This window comes from Nipponia nippon, unplaced genomic scaffold, assembly GCF_047370975.1.
Source record: "Nipponia nippon isolate SJK-2023a ecotype South Korea unplaced genomic scaffold, ASM4737097v1 scaffold_28, whole genome shotgun sequence".
Lineage (NCBI taxonomy): Eukaryota > Metazoa > Chordata > Aves > Pelecaniformes > Threskiornithidae > Nipponia > Nipponia nippon.
Genome location: NW_028262345.1, coordinates 1064334 through 1088288, shown reverse-complemented (window position 1 = coordinate 1088288; position 23955 = coordinate 1064334). Strand labels below are relative to the sequence as shown.

The 23955-nt window shown below is 49.9% G+C and overlaps 1 protein-coding gene across 3 annotated transcripts in view; it reads left to right on the top strand.

The window, feature by feature from the left end:
• Positions 1 to 22792, top strand: part of ETS1 (ETS proto-oncogene 1, transcription factor) — a 77641-nt gene extending 54849 nt beyond the window's left edge. For all 3 annotated transcript variants that reach the window (XM_087763451.1, XM_087763450.1, XM_087763452.1), the window contains 5 exons: positions 2699 to 2776; positions 3693 to 3941; positions 7407 to 7667; positions 17470 to 17588; positions 18153 to 22792. In XM_087763451.1, the coding sequence (XP_087619577.1) occupies positions 2699 to 2776; positions 3693 to 3941; positions 7407 to 7667; positions 17470 to 17588; positions 18153 to 18368 (923 nt within the window). In that variant the 3' untranslated portion in view covers positions 18369 to 22792. The remainder of the gene's footprint in view (positions 1 to 2698; positions 2777 to 3692; positions 3942 to 7406; positions 7668 to 17469; positions 17589 to 18152) is intronic.
• Positions 22793 to 23955: the final 1163 nt, after the last annotated feature.

Below are 23955 nucleotides of genomic sequence, written 5' to 3'. Positions count from 1 at the left end.
CTCCTTTTTGTGCAGAGCTATTTGCTTTCCTGGAATATCCCTTGCGCTGTCATACCAACCCTGCGTGCTTGTCAGCGGGCCTGTACTGGTGGCAGGAAGGGGAGGGGGAGCAAAGTTATGCCTTCCAGGAAACCCTTGACAAATGGATGTTAATTGCTGATTACTAATTTTACTGCTACCTGTGGTTTGCAAAAGGTAAACACAGCTCTTCCCAGGGTCTGTGTATGACAGGCTGTTTTTCTGCTCTTTGACTCTATATCTGTTCTGCTCTTCTCGTTTTGCATAATTTTTATTGAGGGCTTATATCAACAGCGAGCAGTTTAACCAAACAAAGCAAAATGTTGTGGTCAGTCCAATTTCTCCTTGCTATAAGCCATCACTTGTAATGCAGCTCTGCCTTCCTGCATCCCTTCTTCATTTCTTTGGGCTGTAACCCACTGGAGAGGGGTGCAGTGTGCTGCAGGTACTGACTGAGGCATCAGAGCTGCGTTTGCAGCTCCTTCCTGCAGATTCCCCAAGGCATGGAGATGAACTTGGCGCTGTAGTTTCACAGCAAGGTAGGGATCGTGTTTCCTTATAGCATTGACACAGACACGGGTGTTCAGATGCTGCAGTCACGAGGATGCAAAGGTCTGAGCCAGAGAGGAGCTTTTACAAAGAAGCTGGAAATCTTTGTGCCTGTTGCAGCTTTTCTTCTGAAAGAATGAAAAAGAATAAAGCTGAATTTCTGTCTCAACACTGCTGGTGTAGCCCTGGGAACCAAGACGTCTCCCTTCTGTGTTCAGTTTTACTTTGTCACTTCTTGCATAAGTAATCTGAGCTTTAGCTTCTATGGTGCGTTCTTAAGACATTTCCCAGAAGGGCAATATCTCTGAAGTATTTGGAGAGTAACTAAGAAGAGCTTCCAAGAAGTAACCAGCCCAAGGACTAATTTCTGTTCCCTGCAAGTCATGGGACTCGTCTTACTGGTAGTACATCGCCAAAGCCCTGACAAGATCTGGGTTCTGATGAGCTGGTGCTGCACAAACGTGGCGTGCAAAATTCTCCCTGTCGTGTATCTCCCCACGCAAGAGGAGATGGCTGTCTCCGCTTTGCGGCTGGGGATGCGAAGCGTGAAGAGATCAAGCTGTCCCCAGGCTCACCCTTGGAGTCAGGGTCCAATTTGCCAGCCCCTGTCTCTTCCATCTTCCCCAGCCGCCCACCATCATCACTTGGGGCTGTTGATGCTGGGAGTGGTGGTTAACCCCAAAATGTTTGGCTTTACCTGTAGCGGTGCGACCGCTGGCGTCGGGTCACGCTGGGACAGGCTGTGACCTTGCTGTCCCTTCAGCTAACATGCCTCCCTTGTGAGCCCTTTCTGAGAGTGACTCATGTACCACAGGCTGCTCAGGGTTTAAAAACGGCAGCAGATGGGCGACTTTTCCCTGCATGGATTTGGGTATTTTCAGGCATATTTTTTCCAAATTTCTTCCTAAAATAGCTTCCTCAGTTACCAGCAGTCAGCAGTGCCCTCCACTTGACTGTAAGCATAGCTGAAGGTTGCTGTCTCTCTCTGTGGTCACCCACCCTGCCCCTTGGCAGACACCGTGGGGAGAGGAAAAGAGCGTTTCTCATTAAGTCTCTCTGTTTGCACAAAATCTCCTTTTGTTAGAGAATATTTTCCACCCTGCAATCCTCAGGAGAGAAGGCCAAAATTAGGCTCCTTGCAAGCGAACGTGCGTTATCTTCGGTTCGCTTCTCTTTAGCCTCAGCAGAAATAAACATAACCTGGAGTTGTCTGTGTGTTTTTTATTTTGGTTATCCTCTGCAAAGAAAATAAAATCTCCCATGCCGGTATCTCTGCCCACATGCCGTGCTGGAATGAGTAAGGTGTTAATGGAAAAACTGGTCAGGATAGGAGCAATGTGGCTTTTACATGGGAAAGCAAATTCAGCGCCAAGCCCAGGAGTACCAAAGTGCTCGGAAAAAGCAATGGAAAGCAGAGAATCTATGCTTTGATGTGATACGTGCTCTTTCTCAGTGAATTATGCCTACAGAAAGGCTAAAATTTTGCGTGCTGCCCATATATTGCACCATGGAATCTGTATCGGGAGTTGGGTGATGGGCAATGCCGCAACGCTTTTCTGAGCATGGGATCCTCTGCCTGCATCAGGTGTAAGGTAAAAGGTGCTGCGTAGGCTGGGAATTAGCATTAATTTGGGGTTGCAGGAGCTGGTTTTGGTATGCGTTACCCACTCACTTGCACACACCTACTGCTGCTCTAAAAATAGGGGCTTTTTGAGGAAAACAACTGTCCTTCTATGGTGGGGTTTTTTCATGAGCTCATACATGTAAGTGCGATAAGCAATCCTCAAGAGAATGAAAGACGACAAAAATTAAGGCAAGCAAGGAAATTATGCAATTAGTATTTCAGAACCACCTGGAGCCTCTGATTGAGAAAGTTGTTCCTGTTTTGTTTTGTTTTGTTTTGTTTAAATTTGAGCATGTCTGCTGCAAGAATTCCCAAAGGAACGCAAGTGCATCAAGCACTCATTATGGTGGGGTTTCAGCTCCTAACTCATTTCTGTTCCTTTGAACGTCCCAGTTTAACCCAGAGAAGAGCATTTTAGGAAGTTCAGACCTCTCCGTATTACAGCAAGTCTTGCGAAGCACGATATGCCGATGGACATGTGACATTTCCTTCCTTCTCTCTTTGCAGAAGAGGTAAAGCCATACCCAGCAAATGGAGTGAATACAACATATCCAGAATCCCGCTATACTTCAGACTACTTAATTAGTAAGTCTCAATTATCAGTATCATTCTGGTGCTTCCAGGCATGAAAGTGCCACCTATTAGAGGTTTGTCTGCATCACATGAGTACTGCACCGTGCAGTTGTTGCTCTGTCACGGCAGAGCATGCAAAGCGTGTAATTTTGTCTTTTCTAGTGGTTTGGGTTTCTTTAGAAGCCATCTTTATTTTGGAGGACTGCCTTGAGATGCCATAATCTGACTTTGCAAGCACTATTTGTTTGAAGCTGCAGCTCGGTAGACCTGAAAAACGACATCAACACCCCAGAATGTTAGGAATTTTTAAAAAATGTGTTAAAAAAGGGGAAGGCTTAATTCTGAATTGCTAGGTAGGAGCCTAGCAAGGAAAGAGATGAGTCATCGATCTAGACTCCCGCACTTGCCATTGCCATTGGTTTGGAGATGTTCTTTAAGGGCATTTGAAATCTGTGATGTATTTCACAAATGAGCAAAAAAACCCAACTCACCTGAACTGGGATTCCAGGCTCTGGCCAGCAAGGAGAGGTGACTGTGGAAGTGACTCATCTATTACAATCAGCAAGGAAGCTTCTTTGCCTTGTATCTCCTTTGCTGAGACTACACTCTTCATGAATTTCCAGCTTTTTCCCACTAGCAGCTTGCTTGAGAGGAGTTCAGCGTAATGCACATTGATGACAGTTGAGGATGTCTTATTTGTTTTAATTGCTGCAATGATAAGACACAATCTCTGTAGCTTTTAGAATCTTTACTCAAAATTAGTGCCCAGTTGTTCCAGGTATTTTATATCCAAAGACAGTCTGCTCTTGCACTGCAGACCTCAAATCTCACTGTGACGTGGGAGACTGGACGGGGAGTGAGCAATGCTCTGGTTTCTTTGAGCTGCTTGTGTTTGGGTTGCTTTCTGACGCTCCCGTTCTGCCGGCAGGTTATGGCATCGAGCATGCACAGTGCGTGCCTCCCTCTGAGTTCTCTGAGCCCAGCTTCATCACAGAGTCCTACCAGACCCTCCATCCCATCAGCTCGGAAGAGCTCCTGTCCCTCAAGTACGAGAACGACTATCCCTCGGTCATCCTGCGTGACCCAGTCCAGACAGACTCCCTGCAGACAGACTACTTCACAATCAAGCAAGAAGTAGTAACGCCAGATAACATGTGCATGGGACGTGCCAGTCGAGGTAAAGTTGGGCATCTCCCAGGGTTTGCTTGGGTTTTTGCCACTTCTACGTATACCAACAGCATAAGCCCTGCCTTCCCCTCTGTAGGAGATGTACTTTGGGGGGGACCAAGGCCTTCGGGGTACTGTGCAATGTCAGTAACAAAGCCATATATCTTATGAGGTTGAACTCTCAGATGAATTCCCTGATGGCTTTGAGACCTCCCTGCCTTTCTGTCTGGGGAAAACATGAAGAAGGTCTTTCTTTGCTCTGCTCTGCTGCCTGTTTTTACAACATCTGCAGAAATGTAGCATTTCTGGCTCTGTACTTTGATGTCAAACTTGAGTGAAGTTGAAATAGGCTTTAAGGTTATTAGGGAGGACAGACTGCTGTGTGGCTGTATAAATCTCCTTTTCCTAGGAGACCAGGCAAAACCCCACAAATCCTTCACAAGTTCTCATCAGGAATTGCTGTCCAAGGCTCTGAAAGGTTTTACACTTCATGATCCAAAGTCTTTATCCATTATCTCCATTGTTTTTGATGGTTGTTTGCTGGAACTGATAATCTGTTCTGATGAGCCCAAGCCCTGTGCTTTGTTAGGAGATGCAGGTGTCACAGGTTGAGTCAGCGACAGAGCTGAAGGACCCCCCGAATCCTTGTGCTACAACCCTACGCCTCCAAAGAGTTATAGGTACATGATTCCTGTTTGAGATGATGGGATTTAAACACCTAAACACTTTTGAGGATCTGAGTCCAAATGCCTTTTCAATTAATATTATTAAATTCTGAGCACATGGGGCCCAGATGCCCGACTACTTTGTAATTACATCGCTTAATGCAAGGCTGAGGATCTGGCTCACAGTATATATTCAAAGCAAAAGTTTAATCCATAGAGCTCAAAGTCACTTACAAAGGGGTATCATTATCTCCTGATTCCAGGTAGGGAACCTGAGGCACAGGGAAGAGATCTGACCTGCCTGCCATCGTGCCCTGAATAGAATCCAGGTGTCCCCAGGCCTAAAATTCATTAGAGTAACGTGTTGCTGTGAGCCAGGTTTGATGTTGAACATTTAAACCCATTCATCCAGCTACGAGAGCTGAAGATGGGCTGGTTCCCTGTGCAAGCCGGAGCCCTTTTGCAGGTCTGCGTCGCATATGCCTTGCTCAGTGGAGCTCAATTGTAAGTTTCTCATTCTTTTTGCAAGCTGGGAGAGCTAATGACAGGAAAGTTATTATTTGTATTATTACCTCTACTTCTGCTGCTGGCTGAGTGTTAATATGTGAGAGGTGACTTGGACGATACGGTGAGCCAAAAGGGCAGCAGTGTTATAATTTTAGGTAAACTCCTCTTTCTGGGGTTGTTGTTATGGCTGTCTTTCATCAGTGTCTTTCGCTTTTCTTGCCCTTTTCTTTAACGTAGGTGATTTCTTAATAATTCTCATTGAAATGCAATGATTCAGGCATGCTTTTGCAATTGTACCTTGAGCCCGTTCTCACTGGCAAGCCTAAAAAGGCTCCAGGGGAGGGAAGAAAGGGTCCCTAACTCAGCATTGGGGACCAAGGGCCACTGCTGTTAGCAAACACTTTAACATACTGATTGCAATTGAAGAAATGCAACAGGCTACAGCCGTGCTTACACTAACACTACGTTTCAGCCACGTAGAAGGGTTTTGGGTGGCATTAATCCTCCCAGAGTGGCATAAAGAAGCCTTGATATAAAGCAGAGTCCAACTTATTTTTATTTACATACGTCTTTACCTTCCACTGTATTAAAAGGTTAGTCTGTCGCGAAGTCAAGCGCTTCAGCAGTGGGAAATTCAGGGGGAAGGTTTTCCAGACAGTTGCCTTCTGTCTTTCCTTCTGTGGGCTTTAAGAGTTAATTTTGTGGTCCCATGGGAGTTGTTTCACTCTGCCTTATCAGTGAGGATGTAGCTGGAAAATGTAGCTGCCAAACTCTTAACAAGTTTCTCCTGAGTAGGTGCAAGGCATGATTTTTCCAAAGGCTCATGTTTAGGTTAAATTTAGGTGAATTTTCAATGAAATGACCCAAGTCTCATCTCCGACACTGTGGCTGTTCATCTGGCAGATTTTTAATTCCTTTTCTAAATGAGCTTGTGCCGCAGGACTTCTCAGGGAAGTGGTTATGCCAATTAATGCACATGTACAGAGTGGTGTTAATTTTCCCCTTGCAGGATTCAGGAAGTGATTGAAGTGTTAAATTTTCAAAAACTAAAAGAAAAAAAGAAAACGAGTTGGAAGCATGGATATTACCAGCAAAATCGGGCCAAAGGATCGAAACTTCAGATGATTCTGGGCCAGCAATCAGGGCAGAGCCTGCGGTAGTTGAGTCTTTTCGCAGCAAGTGCTCTTCAAACTACAACACAACAAATATTTGGGGGAGCATGCCAGCGTCCTTCCATGTTCCTGTTCCCCTGGGATTTACTCTCTGGGCCCAAGCTGTGGGTAGCTCTGCCAATGGAAATTTCTCCAGGAGCTCTTGCACAATCCCAGCAGCTGTTTTTAGCCCAGTTTGGGAAATTAGTGAACTTGAATGATCCTGTTACGCTCTTAGTTTGTCAGTAAAGATGTTGAGCAATCGGCAGCGTACAGGAGATCAGAGAGAGCAATTTCAGTTTGTTCTTTGGATCCTTTTTTAGCTCTCTGTTTTAAGTACAGAGGGTATACTTACGCTGTCTCTAGTGGGTGTAAAGCAGCATAGCACTGCTGAGGATCTGGCCTCTCGTGTTCTGGTCTTTACTAAAAATACCCCAGAGAGTAGCCTTGATACAACCCAGCTGTGCTCACCTTACCAGAACTGGAAAAATAGCTGTTTGAGCCCTCAGCCTTTTGCTCTCCTCCTCCATCAAATCTGCTGCTGTTTGGGGATTTGGGGGTGGAAGCTGGTTGTAACATATGGCAATAAAAGGCTGCTGTATAGTTTTGCAGGAAACATCAAAAGTAAAGAAGCTGGGTGTCCAGTGCCCTTGAATATGCCTGATCAGTGTTTACATAGGGCTGGCAGATAGAATATGGGACTTATTGGAGACCCATATCTTTCAGCTGCAAGAGCAAGAGGTCCCGGAGTGTCCATGTTTAGGCACCTGAACTGAGCCTTGAATATCTGTCTAAAGTGGATTATTTTTCTACCATTGCTTTTTGAAACAGAGGACAATTTCCAGTTAGCCCCAGGCATTAGTCTTCGGTAGAGAGTCAGGACTTTGGCTTTTTCCCCTGACTCTCTGCCTTGCTCTACTGCCTGAACGTCTCAGATAGCCCTGCTGTGAATTACATATATAACAAAAGTATCCCAGTTTCAGGCCGTGCTTTTGAGTTTGTTTGGAGATGAGGCGTAGTGTGACAGCATCATTTGCCTGGTTGCCTTCTGCCTGCACAGCTGGTGGGCGAAGCATCCTTCTCCTGGCCGCGGCAAGCTAGAGCATCCCCATGCTGGCCAGGCACATCTCACGTGCCCTTCCTTCTCACCAGGTAAACTGGGCGGCCAGGACTCCTTCGAGAGCATAGAGAGCTACGACAGCTGCGACCGGCTGACGCAGTCCTGGAGCAGCCAGTCCTCCTTCCAGAGCCTGCAGCGCGTCCCTTCCTATGACAGCTTTGACTCGGAGGACTACCCCGCCGCCCTGCCCAACCACAAGCCCAAGGGCACCTTCAAGGACTATGTTCGAGATCGGGCCGATATGAACAAGGACAAGCCTGTCATTCCTGCTGCTGCCCTTGCTGGCTACACAGGTAGGGTCACACTCCTCAGGAATCCGGCTCTCTGCTGAACATCTTGGGTAGAGCCTCTCCATCGTCGGAGGGCAGAGCCTCCAGGGTCTCTGGGTTGCCCAATGTCCTCAGTGGTCTGTGAGTGAGGGGTTTTGGGGTGCCCCTGGGGGCAGCCACATGCCTGCGGGCACACCTGAGAGCACGCAGCCCCCCGAGGCTGCACGTCCTTCAAGTGTGGGCACTCCAGACCTCATGGAGGGTGTAGGACCTGGCTGAGCGCAGGGCATTTGATGCCTTGTGTTCTCATTTATGCCTGGATGCCTTCTGCTTGGATCTGGTAGGAATTGGTGTCTGGATTGTATTGCTGAGAACACAAGGTAGTAGAGAGCCCTCATTTCCCCCTCCAACGCTTCTATGCATTGTGCTGGCCACTTGCTTGTGGTTTCCCACCTCGGGCAGGAGCGGCTGCATTTCTGGCATTGCTGTGTGTGACGTGAAACGATCCTCTCCCCTTTTGGCACGGAGGAAGCACTTGGTTTTGCTCTTTACTTTGGTGCAAGTCAGGGATGTGATCGTGCCAAAGCAGACCCAGACATTTTCCATTCCCTGCACTGGGAGAGATGAGAAGGTGATAGGCCACGGAAACTCCGGCTTTTTATGTGACAGCTCTCCAGCAATCTGGCATCTCCATGGAGAGAAACCTGGTGGGACAGGGCTTCCAGCTAAAATTGAGATAATTCTTTCCAGTTTGCCTGTGCCATGTCTTTTCCCAGTACTATAAGTAAAATTCACAGGGTAGCCTCCTGCCAGTTCCCCTTTCCCTCCTATATACTGATCTCTCCTGCCCCAGCTCGTAGCAGCTGTGGCCGGGAGGAGCCAAGCGGTGGAAATAGTTTGTGCAGATAAAGATCATCGAAAGGTTCAGAGCAGATCCTGAGGTGCGACTGTCCCTGAAATCTCCTCCCACGCACGGCTCATCTTAGGGCTGATATCTAGTTTTTTGTAAGGGGGGGAAGAGATGCAAAGGGGAGGAGAGGTGGAGAGATAATTTTAGGAGCTATGTGTAAAAAAGGAAGTGGTTTGTTGCTATAGCTTTAGTTAAGAAGAAAGCTCAGCCCTGCCTGCTGAATGAGCCTGTTTCGACCAAGTTTATGCAAAATAAAAGTGTGTTCTGCTATTCCTGAATGGTTTTCGACTGGGGGATGTGGTGGGGAGAGGCATGAGTGGTAGGAGGGGCCGTGCCCCGGGACACCATCCTCCGCCATGCCACGGAAGTTGATGTTCCTAAGAAAAGAGACCAGTGAGCACAACTTGCAATTTTTATTCCTATTTTCTCCTGATAACGCCTTTCACTATGGCCCGTGGAAGTGTTTTGGGTACCCAGTGCCTGGTCAGGAACGTTGGTTGCATTTTAACAGCTGGGGAAACTGAGGCACGGAGGCACTGGCAAAACTAGGAGCTTCATTTTCCAAGCTGGATGTTTCCCCCCACATTTGCTGTAGCTCATGGAAAAGAGCCGCCCCCACAGAGAGACGGCGTTCCCAGCTCCCGCAGCAAGTGAGGAGCCGAAGTCAGTGGCTGGACCCTGTGTTTTGCCAAGGAGTATTAGCACCCCAAAGAGTGTCCTTGGACTCGTGCCGCCAGGAAGGGGAGACTTCGGTTAATGCAATGCCAGAGCACACTTCCAAACGCTTTGCGCTGTGTAACATTTTCCCTTGCTTCATTTCAAACCCCGTTTTGAGCCGGGAAGATAATCCCTTGGCCCAGGCATTTCGGTGTGATCAATAAGTGGGAGCGCCTGTTTTTTTGTTTTTTTTTTTTTGCATTGCTTCACTTGAGAAACTTTAAATGGGGAGAGGAAAATCAGAGGTTTCCAGAATCAGCAGGCACTTGGAAATCCTTGGGCTGGAGCACTGCTTGCTTGCTTCGAAGGCTGCTAAGCAATAATTCAGTCCTCAAACCGCCACAGCCTGCATTTACCATTGGGAACAATCTTTGGACAGATGAAGTTTGCAGGCGTGCGACTCCAGAGATGTCCTCTGTCCCTTTTTAAAGCCTACTGGCCTGTCAGCACCTTACGTTTTCTGTGCAAAGGGAGCCCAGTGTGGGTGCAAAGCGAAGCCAGGTTGCTCTGAAAGCAGGTCACAGCGAGAGCGAGTGAGAACATGTTGCATTACAAACTGTAGGAGAACTGGGCACTCTCAAAACTGTTTTGTATTAGTGTATTTCGGGGGGGGGGGGGGGGAAATCCAGGCTGGCCACTGAGAAGTGCTGGACCTCTTTCTTGGGCCAGCTGAGCAAGGCAGAACTCCTCGGTCCTTCTTTTTTTGCTTTGCTTTACATTACTTTTACTTTACTTGGGGGAGGAAGTGCTGTCTAGCAGCTAGAGCAGAGGAACTTCAAGTCTGGACTCCGTTTGCAGTTCTGGTGAGGAGGTGGAGCCTCCAAACGAGCAGAGCAGGGGATTACCAGCCCAGGGTCCCAAAGCGGCTGGGATGAGACCTCGAGCACGTGTCCAACACCCATCACCAGCCAGTGGAGCACCCAACAGACACGCCATGGTGTGCACCTTTTAGGGCTGGAACGGTGAAGCCTGGGAGATGGCATCCTTCATCTCCAGGGCTCTCTGGGTTGACTTTAAGAAGTTGACAATATTGTTCAGGTTTTGTTACCAAGGCCCTGTTTTGCCCAGGGAGGTGGCACAGTGCTTTATCGCAGCTGTGACAGATCTCTGATGGTATCTGCCCTAGGAGGCGCATGCTTTGGTGAGAAGGTGCATTTTGGCGGAAGCTCCATTTGCGTTTGATGTGTTCTTCACCCAGCTCGCAAGCAGCTTTTCAAAGCTATGTTATCTGCCCCCACATCTTGACCTAATTTAACAAGTTGCCATGGCTGCTCAGATAGAGGTTGATGCAATTTTCTTATCTTTTTTGAAGGAGAAATGTAACTGCTCAGGAGTTGGTGAACTTAGTTTCCATAGCTGCAGGGAGGGCCGGCTCTGGACACCTCTGGTTTTTGGGCCAGTTCTCTCAAAGCTTGGCTAGTCTGAGTCTTACATTAAGCCAAATTTTTTCTTTTTTGACATGACCTAGGAAACGGAGACAGAATGCATCTATTAAATTTACGCAAGCGGTGTGTCAGGGTGCACCTTCTCTGTAGGCAGATGTGCTAAACCCCACGTTGGCTTAGCTGAGCTCGGTTTAAGCTCCCTCGTTTATGCAGCAGTGCAGTGTTTGGTGTGGGTGGGTGGTTCGTCCTCGGTGTGTGCTGGTGCACGGGCACAGATCTCTCCATACCTGAGCCCAGCTGGGCTAAAGCAAGCTCAGCTTTGCCTCCGTGCCACCTGCAGCCCTGCCTGGGGCTGTGCCATAGCTGGATCCTGCAAACCGCTGCCTCCGACGGGTACCATGGCCACCAACACCCTTCGTGAGACCTGACGCCACGTGGATGAGTGCGGGCGGTCTGCAGCCCATGCAGAAGGCAGGTGGTGTGGGTCTGACCGCACTGGTCTTTGGCCTTTCTGCCCTGTATTTATTTTTCCACTACTCTGACCTACTTGTGCTGCTGCCCTCCTGGTAATGCAGCTCCAGCGGAGGTTCAGACCCTCCCTCTGCCCCTGAGGTTGGCGATAGCCACTCAGGGCTGAATTGTTTTCAGCTTTTCTTGAGCACCCCAAAGCACCTGCGTGGGTTTACAGCCAAGATGTGGTGTTTGTTTGCTTTGTGGCACGTAGGACCTCAGCATCGTCTGTGCAGGCCGGGGCTTTCCATCTCGCGGTGTTGTCTGCATTGCCACACCACCAGACCTGTGATGTGCCGAGCTGCTGCTCCACATAGCTGAACAGACAGAGCAGAGCGTTTCCCCTCGTGTTTGAGAGGCAAAAGGAGGAAAGAGGGACAAGAAAGGTGAAGTGAATGCACATCAAACCTCGATCCCTCATCTGCAAGGCTGGTTTTGTGTTTGTGCTCCTGTCCTTTCTTATGGACCCGGTTAGGAAGTTGCTGATGCCTTCATAGACAATCTCAGCACCTAAAGAGTTAATGCCCCCTTCCCAGATAATATCACACATGACCCGAGTGTCTCTCTTAGCGACAGATTGATGCTATCTTCATTATTATGCTGCCCTTAAAGAAGACAGAAAGTAGTGCAGGGAATAGCCACCTCTGCAGATGCTATCTTGCCTGAGCGCCCAGGAGTGCTTCTGCCTACCAAACTGTTTTGCCTGGGCCAGATCCAGCCCTGATTCTCGCTATCAGCATTCGCAGTACCATGTTGATAGGGCCCAAATTTGCCTGCTAAACCCATCTGCCCTGTCCAAATCATCTGTGGTGCAGAGCCTGAAGCCTTTGACAAGCCTGCGTTTCTGAGCGATGCTTATCTGTGACACAGAAGTGAAAGCACGCAGCTGCTGTTTTGCAAGAAAGTCAAGTCGGTGCCAAAGAAAGTGGGTCTCTTTCAAGAGAGCTTGTGTGTTGCTTCCCCTCTTCTTCTTGTTGCCTGTGCTGCTGGCCTGAGGCTTCCACCAGCGAGCTCGCTGGATGTGCTGTGGTCATCGGCATCCGAAAATCTGCCAGAAGCTGCCTTCCCGGCCCCTCTCCCACCACAGGCTGGTGATCCAGCTGTCCTTGACATCCAGAGTCTGTGCAGTAGCTTTCCTAGAAGCATCAGCATCCTTCCTGCCTGCTTGCCTGCACTTCTGGAGACATGTGCCTGTATGGGCCTCTGTAGCCACTTCTATCATGGTTTAGGGGAATTTGGAGGTGCAGTCTGCTGCCCCAGCAATCAGAAGCAGCACAACAGCACCTCTGGCCCCTCTGCAATGCAGGGGTTGTTGTTAGCTCGCTCGTTCTGGGTTATACCCTTTACCTGCCCTTGCAGGGTGACTTCAAGTGTGACCAGCCAGCAGCTCCTGCCCGCTTTTTGCCTCCGGTGCAGAGCCTGCATGGGCTCAGCAGCCCTTTTGGCCTCTGCAAGGTGGGGAGCTCAAGGGTGGGGCTCGGGGCTGGTTCAGTGGCTCCTGCTCCACCTGCCAGACATGTGCAAATGACAGTGAAATCAGCCCCACGCAACGCTGCCCAACCGTGACGACAGCGCAGCTCTCACCAGAGCCCCTGCAGCCGCCAGCAGCGGTTTCTCAGCAGCCCAGAGGTGATGGCAAAGCAGCAACTGTGGCTTAGTCCCTCCTTCGAACAACGAGCTGGAGCGTTGCACGGCAGCTCTTGGCCTGCAGGACCACCTTCAGGGGGAGATGTGAAGCTCACGAAACCCCTTGTGCTTTGCTGGATGTCTCGGGAGTGAGACCGGTCCTCCCAGTACGTTCTTCCTCGAAACAGAGGAGATGCATCAGGAAAGCCAAACTGGCCTAGAGTGGCCCACCTGGCCACTCTCCTGCCTGTAAGCGTGGCCAAAAGCACGTGGCTCCCAAAACGTGCTTTCTGGGTCCTTCCTTGCTTTCTTCACGCCTGCTCTTTGGAGATGCTTCCATCTGAGCTCCGCCGCTGCCCTCCCACCCATGCAAAACTGGCACTTTGCAGTGGCGTGACCTGGGCGAGAGCTGGGGGCGAGGCGGTTGGGCTTGGTCTAACAAGGGAGCGATGGGGGTGAGCTTTGTCGTCCCCGACCCCAATGCAGCAGGGGGGGATTGGGGACCTCCAGCACCACAGTGTCATCGAAGGGGACTCGGGGAAGGCGGGCACACGAGCAAGGCAAAGGCTGTTTTGGAGATGTTGCTATGCCCAATTGTTTTGTTGGGTTGGAACCACAAACCACAGAGCGAAAAGCTTAGGTGCGCCGTTTTTTTTTTCACTAGGGTTTTTTTTTTCTTCTTTTCTTGTTGTTTGAAAGAAGGAGAACACAACAGAGGCCGTTGAGATGGGTGGGGGTGTGAAACCGTCTCGAGAGAGAGTGGGGATGATGTGTTTCGGGCCGTGCCTTCCCGGTTACGGCGCAGATGCCTGTCTGCCGCAGCCGGGTGGTACCACCATCACCGCGCCAGTGAAAGTGGTCGTCGTGCGTATTTTGGTTTCAAACCCCTCCAGAGCCACTGGGTGGGAAGGTGGTAGGGAAACTCCAGTCCCGACCAAGGGAGGATGGCACGGCGATGGCGTGGCACCAGACCCTTTGCTCTGGGGACGCCCATAGGTGCCGTCAGAGGACTGGTGCCAAAGAGGCACCGCTCAGCCAGCGCTTCCCGCTGTAGCAGCCGGCTGTCATCCGGCTTAAGAGGCATATTTTCCCCCTGACGCGGGAGAATTCCTACGGTGTGACACTCCCCACTGAAGGACCCCGTTCAGTGCCACCGAGGCCAGACAGGGCCCCCATTGTGGCCCTGTCGGTGGGCGAGCCCCTCCGGCGGGCACTATTCTTAGCAGCCTCCGTGGGTGCTGGAGGTCGCGGCGGGGCTGGAGGACATCCCACCGCCCTCCGAGTCCTCGCCTTGTCTTTTGTGGAGCAGGGGCTGCCGCCATTCCCCAGCCAGGGCTGGGCTTGCTCTGGGAAGCCCCTGGATGTGTGCGGCAGGACCAGTGCCGTAAAAGATGGCTTGTGTCCCTCCACCCCGTGCTTGGGGCTGCATCCAAAAAAAGGCTGCAAGAACACTCCAGTGGTGGTTGTTTTTGGAGATAACCAAGGCAACAGGTTGCGTGGTGGGGTACGCCCGCAGAGCTACGCCGGCCTTGGGACAGTCGGTGCGGCTGTGCGTGCTTGTACCATGAAGTGATGTGGACCAGGCGTCGCAGTGGGGATTTCCAGCCCTGGCTGGGGACGAGTGGAAGGGTTGAAGCAGAAGGGATGGAAAATGGGCGCTGCTCCCAGCTCCAGCAGGGGTGAAGGGTGCGGAGACAAGCCTGGCAGCTTGCCCTGACAGCTTTGGGGACACGACGTCGGGGGGATGGCATCTCTGCACAAGCCAAGAGTCACCTTGAAATCCTTTTAGGCACTGGGAAAAATAACTCCCTGCTCCTTGCTGGCCTGGAGAGCAGTCAAAAGAAGCTCATTTCTGAAGATAGCCCTCTCAGCACTAATTACAGCTGTACTGGCCCACCAGATGATGCATGGATCTCCAGCACGCCTTCTCTGATCATTTCACCTTCCTACCTTGCGGTATCCCCAGAGCTGTTTTCGGGCACGCAGGCTCGGGCATGTGCCGGGGTTTGGTTCCTGCCACCTCATACATCGCCCGCCTCGCTGACATTTCGGAGCCGTGCCCCAGCAGCGGCACATCTGCAGGGCCTCTGCTGTCTTCCCCTCTGGCAGGGCGTGTGTTTATAGGAGCTGAGACATGCCTGCGAGCCCTGCAGTAAACACATTCTTGACATAATTGCTTGTCCAACACAGAGGAATTTGGGGTTTTACGCGTGTCCCGCAGGCAGCTTGGAATAGACCTTGGGAATCCCTGTTCCAAGGATGACACTGCTTCCTTCAAAATCCCAAAATACCCGGCAGAGCGGCACCCGGCACAGCGGCAGGAGCCCTACCTCCCTTGCTGGAGAGAGGGTGAGAAATTGCTGGGTTTCCCGACGCCTCTCCATGCCAGCTGGCAGCCGAGCCATGAGCACCAAGCGTGAACTGCGCTGGCCGCTTGGCTCGGGGTTAATGATGCTTGAACCTTGAAAGGCTCCCGCAGAGCCAGGGTGGCCCAGGGGTATTTTGAGGGCAGTTGCTTACCCAAGAACCTGGTGCCTAGGTGGTGGGTTTCCATCCATCTTATTTTGGGGAAGGAATAAAAAAAAAATCCTAGTTCTTTGGTTGGGCAGGAGAGAAATCAATGCGAGGTGATGAACCTGGTCTTGCTTTGGTCTTGTCTCCTAGGTCTGTTTCTCTGTTAGCCTGATTTGGGTGTTGAATGCTCTCGGTATGCGTGTAGGGAATTGGTGTAGAGTCAGAAGGGCCAAGAGGGACCGGCCTCATGTGAATTCACCTGCGATTCCCCATGGAGGACCTCAGGCGGCTGAAATAACCTTTTTGCCCAATGTTTTCTCTGTATTTAAAGCTCGCTGCTATAAATAGGTCTAAGCTTTGAGATGCGGTGGCATTTCAGGCCAGGGTTTTGGCTCTTCCCTTTTGGATAAGAGGCGAAGGCGTCATCTGAATTTCCTCCGTTGTTCTGGCGCGGATAATCCAACTCCATCCCTACCGGAGAGCGCGGTCGCAGAGTCAATGTCTTGGCAAGCTCCTGCCGAGAACAACGGGGCTGGAGCCTTTCCCCGCTGAGTGTCATCTTCCCATTTGCAAGCAGAGAGATGCTTTGAGCTCCCTGCTTTGTCCTGCCCACGGCTGGGCGATAACCCCCAGGGCTTGGCGGAGGACCTGATGCCTGCAAAACCCTGGAGCAGTTCCTTAGGGATAACAGGAGGGAAACAATTTGGGGAGGGCTGGACAGCGATTCCCCTGTCCCGGAGCCAGCGCTCTCATTTCCTCCTCCCCAGCAGCTTGTCTGCTTTTGAGTCATTTTAAACCTTGTGGAAAAGGGGGAGCAGCCCTCTCTTCCCTCCGCGGGTTATCCCGCAGCCACAGCTCTGACAGCCTTCGTTGTCATTCCTGGAAATCGGCTGTTCTCAGTCCCTTTTTCTAAGTACATAACTCTTTTTTCCCTGCTTGAAGCTTGTGCTCATTGCTGTCAGCAGGCGGGTTTACCCCAGCCTGCCGTCCTAATCCAGCCTATGCAATTCTTTTTGTGATAAATCATTTCCTCTAACCCCTGGCTCTGTTTATTATTATTATTGTCATTCTTATTATTAGTGATATATTCTAAGCTGCGTTTAAAACATGGCAAAATCTCTCCCAAAACATGTTGCCCAGAGCTAAGTGCAATATTTTGGGTGCGGCTGCATTTGGAAGTTGCTCATCAAAGAGATTTTGGCTCGAGGGCTTCTCCTCTACCTTTGATTGGGACACAACCACAAAGAAGAGATAAGCATTTCGAAATCCTTCCACGTACACCATTAATCCAGCCAAAACCAGTCTGCGAAGCCACAGGCTCTCAGTGGGGTGCACCGGGTGCTCCAGGTTAGATGTGCCGGGCTCAGGACCCCGAGGCAAATTGCTGGTGGCCAAAATTAGCACCCAGGGGAAAGATGGAGACCACAGCGTTGTAAGGAGAGGCTGAATGTACTTGGCATGGGATACTGCGTGCCGCCTCGTGCCTCTCCGGCTGGATTAAGGGAACCAGCAGCCGCAGGGAGGTTTGCTTGTGGCTTTGCTAAGACCGTGCCAAGACCGTGATGGGGAGATCCACCGGTCCTGAGCTGGTGAGATCTGTCTGTTGAGCCAGCCAGCCCCTGCCTTCCCCGTGCGCCAGCAGCCCGCTGAGCTCTGCGAGCCGGCGTAGCCCATTCCTGCAGCAACACGCTCTGGAAAGAGGCCAAATAATTTTCATACCTGGGTTCCCCCTTATCTCGCTAAACAGCGACAGAGCAAAGAGTCAAGGTCGGGAAGCGGGAGTCTGCCGGAGTTCATGCGATGGCCAGGAGCTTTTTGGCACAGAGGAAATGGTGGTGCTCTTGTGCCAAGGCAATGACTCCTCGCAGTTTGGATGCCAGAAAAATAATCCTATTTATGTAACTCGAAGTGAAGCATTCCAGTGCATGAATATTCAGCTCTTACTGCAAATAGGAAGCTCTTTTACCTGCAGGATTTAACTCTCAAGCTGTCACCTCAGCCCAGATCTTGCCCTGTGGCCGTTGATGGGGTTTTTTTGATAGTAGAAGGTTTTATTTTTTTCAGTGAGCACCATTTGCATGTGATTCCCCTCCCCGCCTCCCTGGGATAGAAGGGGCCGTGCTTTTCCTGGCGTTAATGTCTCATGTTTCCTTTGTCCTTCTAGGCAGTGGACCCATCCAACTGTGGCAATTCCTGCTGGAACTGCTGACTGACAAGTCCTGTCAGTCCTTCATCAGCTGGACAGGCGATGGCTGGGAATTCAAACTTTCCGACCCAGATGAGGTAGAGTGCCCTGGAATTAAGTGCACAGCCCAAATGCCGCTGAAATATTGGTGTGGAAAACCGTCCCCTTCTCCCTTCAGGGCTGAGATTTGGGCGGTCACGTTGTTCTGGTCTTGGGTGTGTGTAGGGAAAAACAATGAGTTAGAGCCCAGATGAAAACTTGTTAAAAATTGGGCTGCAGTAATACCTAGGAAGCAGTAGTTTGCGCCCAAAGGTGGTGTGAAGTACGTGAAACACCCGAGAGAGCGCCAAAGCTCTTCAAATAGGATGTGTACAGGTGGGGGGGGGGGGGCTTCCCAATGATTTTGGGGAACAGATGGGACATTCATTCCCTTCCCTTCCTCATAGAGTCCTCTGCAATGTTCTGCCATTGCCTGGAGGTTGGTTTTCCCAAACTTTAATGCTTGTGACCCATCTGTGCCCATCTTAAAGATGAGGAAAGTCCCTTCCCTCGTGTCCAGCACTGCTGCTTGCCGATGGCTGCCCAACCAAGCCAGAAAGACTTTTCCTTCCCTTCCCTGCGACATGCATTCCCCCCTTTGACTCTTCCCACCCCTCTCCCAGGTGGCCAGGCGATGGGGCAAGAGGAAAAACAAACCCAAGATGAACTACGAGAAGCTGAGCCGCGGCTTGCGCTACTACTACGACAAGAACATCATCCACAAGACGGCCGGGAAACGCTACGTCTACCGTTTCGTCTGCGACCTGCAGAGCCTGCTGGGCTACACGCCCGAGGAGCTCCACGCCATGCTGGACGTCAAGCCGGATGCCGATGAGTGAAGACGGCCGGCCGGGGCGGAGGATCACCCCGTGTCATTTTGGAGAGTTGATGGGACTTTTTCTGTTGGTCCTTTTTTATTTTTTGTGGTTATTTTTGTTGTTCGTTATTTTTTTTTTTTTAAAGAGCAACTCAGATTTGATGCTTTGAGGATGTTGGGAGAGAGGGTGGCGGAAGAGGCAAACTTTTGGCCGAAACCTAACAAGTTTGGTTCGGAGAAGGATGGGCTATTTTTTTTTTCCTGAAAGCTCCAAGACAGGCTTTTTTGGGGTGAAATTCTGAGTTTTAAGAAAGCCAGAAAAAATGTAGCTCACTTAAAAAAACCAAACCCCTCCCCATCCCTTGCTGTTTAGAAAAAATATTATCAAGTGGATCCCTTCGGTTTTTGTGTTATTCGCACACAAACTGACAGTTCAGGAAATGACAGTGTTCCCGAGGATTTGAGGATTTTAATCTTTTTTTGGAGGGCGGGGAGGGAAAACCAAAGTGGGTGAATATTCCTGCTTCGGGGAGGGGCAATATAGGAAAAAACCAAGAACTGTTTGTCGTTCTTGTTACATCGCCTTTCTGTCGGTTGTCGTCTTTTCTACAAAAGACAGAATTTTTGCTAGGAGGGATCAAGACTTTTTTTTTTTTTTAAATTGTTAAAGTTTTATTTTATTAAATTTTGTGCCAGTATTTTTTTTAAATAGTCTTAAGCTCTAAGATGGTCTCAGTATTGCAATATTGTGTGTGTTTGTTTCTGTTATGCCAGCAGAGAGTTTTATCACAGTGAGGAAAAAGAAAAAAAAAAAAAACAACAAACAAATTAGTTTATGTAGACCCCACTGGAGAAGTGTAGCGCTACGACTCGGCATCTCCGGATCGTATGTGAAGGAAAATGTAATTCCAAACTGGCTCCTAGTGATGCTGGCTGGGTGTGCCGCTCTTGCTTCCAGTCCCACACGCTTTGCTCCACCGTTTGCTGATAAAGCTGGTTGAAATTTCCGCTTTTTTTTTGGTGTGGCTGTGTTTTGTGCATGAAACCTATTAAGATTTACGGGGAAAATGTCTTTTTGCTTTTTCCATATCACTTTTTTGCTCAAGGAACACTTCGGTGCTTTCAGAAAATTTGGGTTTGTTTTTTTTCTTTTTTTTTTGAGGGGAAAGGGGAGAGATTCCCATGTTCTGAATGTGGTAAATGGAAAATACATAAGTTGATTGGGGGGAAAAAAATCAGGAAAAAGTTGAAAAACCAAAGGGAAATGTCTTTTCCTTCCTGTTTCGACCAGCTCTATCTTTATAGCTGTATGTCTTAACCAGCCTGGGCACACGCAGAAAGGAAATTGTCCTTGCAAATGGGTTCTTTACTGCTCTTTGTAAGCCTGATCCTGCAAACCCCGTCAGGGTGTGATTAACATGAAGCATATGAGCGGTGTTGGCGGGGTAAACGAGAGGTCTCATGTGCCCGCCCGAGACGGGTGCAGGATCAGTCCCGGGGGGAGCTGCCCCGTCTGCCCTCCAAACCTTTTGCGGCGTGGTTTGCGTTCAGAGGGGTAAATCCTGCTGCGCTGAGCACTTCCCGGGATGCTCTGAGCAGATGGAGGCTGACGACCGCCTTCGGGGTGGGCTCCGCGTGAGTTAGAGGATCAGGCGGCGAGCGTTTCTGTAGCCAGATAGCACCCCGAAGCCGGATTCGTGCGGATCCGACTGCCGAAATGGGGTCCTTCGCCCCTGAGAACCACTGGGCGTTTTCTTTTTAAAGACAGTATTATGCTTTTGAACCAAAAGTACCTTCTTTTTGTGTTGTTTGTCCATCTGTGTGTTTTAGGTAGTTGCGTTCATTACGGAGGCGCTGTGAGATGGTAGTGGGGGGTGAGCTGGGGAGAGACTTTCTAGAGATGCTCGCCGGGCGATGCCTGCCTGATCCAGGCCGATGTATCGGGTTGGCAGGATGGGACTCTGCGTGCAAAGAGCTGAAATATTCGGGCACGTAACCCCCCTGCGCAAGGGCAGAGTCGGATGGGGAGCTCGACCCCGGGGCAAGGTGATGCTCAGAGGTGCTGGGCTCTCCTCTGCTTCCTCCGGAGCTGGGGACACCCAGCACCTCTGTATCCCCAGTTGGTCATTTTGGGGTGAGTCAGCCCCAAAACTGCTGCGTGCTTAAAAGAAGATGATGGTGGAGGGGAAACGAGCAGGCCAAGAGGGAGCTCCAGCCAAGGGGGATGGAAGCAGATGGTGGTTTAGGTAAGGGGTTATGCTGTTAGCTCATGGGGCTGGGGCTGCGCATCATCCCACTGAGCATACGGAAAGAAAAGGATGGGATGGACGGAAAGGAAGGAAAAGGGGATGGAAAGAAGGTGGAAGGAGCATGCACCAAAGGAGGAATGGGACACCGCCCGCTGGGAGGTTACAATTCAGCTCATCTCCTCGGGCAGACAGGGCGGAGGGGAGAAAGCAGCTTGGCCGAGCTGGAGAGAGGAAAAGAAAACAGAGTGCCTTTTTCAAGCAGAAAACAGGGATAAAATTCCCCTCCGAGAGAAGGAACCGCAGGTTCGGGTACCAGCCCCATCCTTCTCCCAGGCTAAATCCCTCGTTCACTCCGCCGTGCGTATTTTTCCCAGATTTCCGAGCCCAGCCTGTGCATGCCCAGTGATTTTGGGAAGATGGTTTAAAGGTTAGAAAGGGCGAGTTGTGGAAAGCAGCTCTGGTTTTTGGAAGTAGCCCCTGGCTGGAGCTTCTCCATCGTTTCTCCCAGCCGTTTGCCATCCCAGCTCGCAGCCTGTGTGCAAGTGCAGCAGGAGAAGGGCAGTACAATCCTAGGGACGTCAGGTTCATCATTTTCTATTTTCCTTTACTTTTTATTCCCGTTCTAGAGACCATCCCAGAGAGGGCTGTGCGCTGTTTATACACTGGAAATTTGCAGATTTGTTTTTGTTTCCTTTTTTTTTTATTTCTTTCTGCTTTTTAATTGCCTGTTAACTTTTGGCAAGGGATGTGCTGAACCAGATGGAACCCAAACCCTCTGACCTCCTATTCTTCAAGGCCACGAAAATTTGGTTAAGCTGCGCTCACGTGCTGGACCAGAAGGATGGGTTTGAGAGGGATGATGGAGATCTGCTGGGGATGGGACTCGCTCCTGTGCTGGTTTCTCTGCGTGGGGCTGAGCCTCACCCTCGGCAGATACAGGTGGCTTTTGGAAATGGGGTAATTTTGTCTTGTTTTGGAATGTCTCAGGTGCGTTCGGTAATTTTGGGATATTTTCTGTGTTCTGCTCGTGATCTGCTGTTCTCCATGCAGGGGCATGTCCCCTTCGTCCCCTCCAGCAAAGCCTGAGCCCTACCTTGGGAGCTTAGCTCTGCAAACAGCTTTCCAGGGCCTCGGCAGTCGATATATGGGGCCTCAATAAAAGGAAAAAATACCCCAAACTGATGAAAAATGCAAGCACTTTTTCTGCTGCCTGTCTCTCTCCATCTCTGTGTGTAGGATGGCCGTAACCCATCGACAGTCGTGTGCGTGCAAGTGTAGATCCATTTTATTTCCACACTACCGCCGTCCCGCTCCAGACGCGATCGTTCAGGTGGCGAAACAGCCAAACAGGGCAAGAAATAAAAGATATTGTAAGACTGAACCTTCTCACATCTTTCCAAACCACCACCTCCAAAAAAACAAGGTCCCTGTAAGCACCGATAAATTCAGGTGCTGCGGGAAACGTCTCCGTCTTCTGCCTGTTGCTTTTCTGGAGGGGTTTTCTGCGAGGCTTTCGGGCTTGGTTGCTTGTTCATCCTTAACGTCGCAACATTGGGATGCCTTGGCGTGCTCTGCTCTCTGGTAGGGTCTATATAACATCCGTGAGCTGTTGTCTACATTCCAAAGAGGTTTAAATAAATGATAAATCTATGTATACGTATATGTTATAATGGAATATCTCCAGGAATTAACTGCCTCAGTAAAAAAAAAAAAAAAAAAAGAAAAAAAAAGAAAAAGTCTTTGTTTTGTTTTGTTTTGTTTTTACACATGGGATTTTTTTTTAAGCTGATAAACATAGAAGAAGAAGAAAAAAGAGATTGTTATATTGTGCTGTTCGACTATTTTCCAACTTGTATTTTCATATAATTTATATTTTTTAAAAGTGGAAAAAAATTTTAAAAGCGAGATTAAAAAAAAGAAAAAGCAGGTGCTTTTTAAAAAAACTGAGCTGAGGTAGCTTAGAGATGTAGCGGTGTGTGTGTGTGTCCGTGTGTTGTGTTTTGTTTTGGTTTGGTTTTTTTTAAAGGATACAAAAAAAAAGTCCCTCCTACATTGAATTCTTAAAGAAGGAGGGGATTGGTTTTGTTTTAATTGCTGATGCTGGCACATCATTTTGCTGGAGAGTTTTTTATATACTGTAGCCTTATTTCATATCGTATTTTAAACCATGTGAAATTAAAAGAATAATAATTCATAACCTTCAGTGTCGGTGTGCTTATTCGTTGCCTTTACTCTTTAAATTCGGGCAGCAAAGTGGGAAGAAAATGTGAAAACTTAGAAATCCCAGCAACCTCTGGTTTTTTTTTCGTTATTACACAAAATTGCATGGCTGTAGGAAATAAGGGTCTGGCTGGCGCCGCAGCCCCCGAGCCCGGGGCTGGAGAAGGGCGATGCTGCGCCGCGCCGGCTCCCTCCCGCTTCGGGAGCGCGGGTTCTCCTCCCCGGCTCCTCGCAGGCCGTCGCCGCGCCGCGTCGCCCTCCCAGGGGCAATTCCAGGGTTTCAAAGTGGGCTTTCATCCTGAATCATCGCTGGGAGCTTGGGATATCTGTGGTTTACCACCCCAAATGACTGCTGTAGTAGTATTTTCTTCAGCGGGCTCTTGTCAAATGGGTGCAGCCAACTGGCGAAGCCCTGTGGTCACCAGCTCGCCCGCGCTGCAGCCTGAAGGTGCTGCTGGGCATCTGCTTCGCTACTCGAGACCTGGGGCTGTGGTCTGTCACGAGGAGAAACCTGCCTCTGGGCTCCTAGCAGAGCAAATCAGACCAGTTTGCTTCAGACCTTTGAAAAATATATATATTTTTAGACATTGTTTTTCCCCAGGGGGTTTATGCTGGCTCGGGTATCTCCTCGTCATCGAGCCAGGAGGAATTTTGTCTTGTGCCCAATTGATTGGAGCCCGTTAGCGCGTGGGTCTGGAAGTGCTGATTAATGAGGCCAGCATCTCGAAGAGGTTCGTGGTCCAGGAGCCAACGCTTATTCATAGGGCCGGTGAGTTTGCGTGATGGGAAATTCCCAGAGGACAATGTCATTGACGTTTGCTTGAATCAGCATGAAGTGGATGAGACAAAGTGTTCAGAACCGTGCCGCTCCGATTTGTTGAATACCAAGAAGGGCGGAGGAGTCATCGGGATAAAGAGGATGCAACAGATGAATCCAGGATAAGGAATATTTATAATAACTCAGTTTATAGTAACTCAGCTTGCAGCCAGGCAGGAAGCAAGATGTCCCGGGGAAGGACTGAAGGACAAGAGGTGGAGAACCGTGATGGTCCTGTCCTCATCGCAGCCGTAGCGTGGTCCCGGGATGCCTGTGGGACACCCCTGCGTTTCGAAAGCTCAGCTAACCCCCAAGCTTAACAA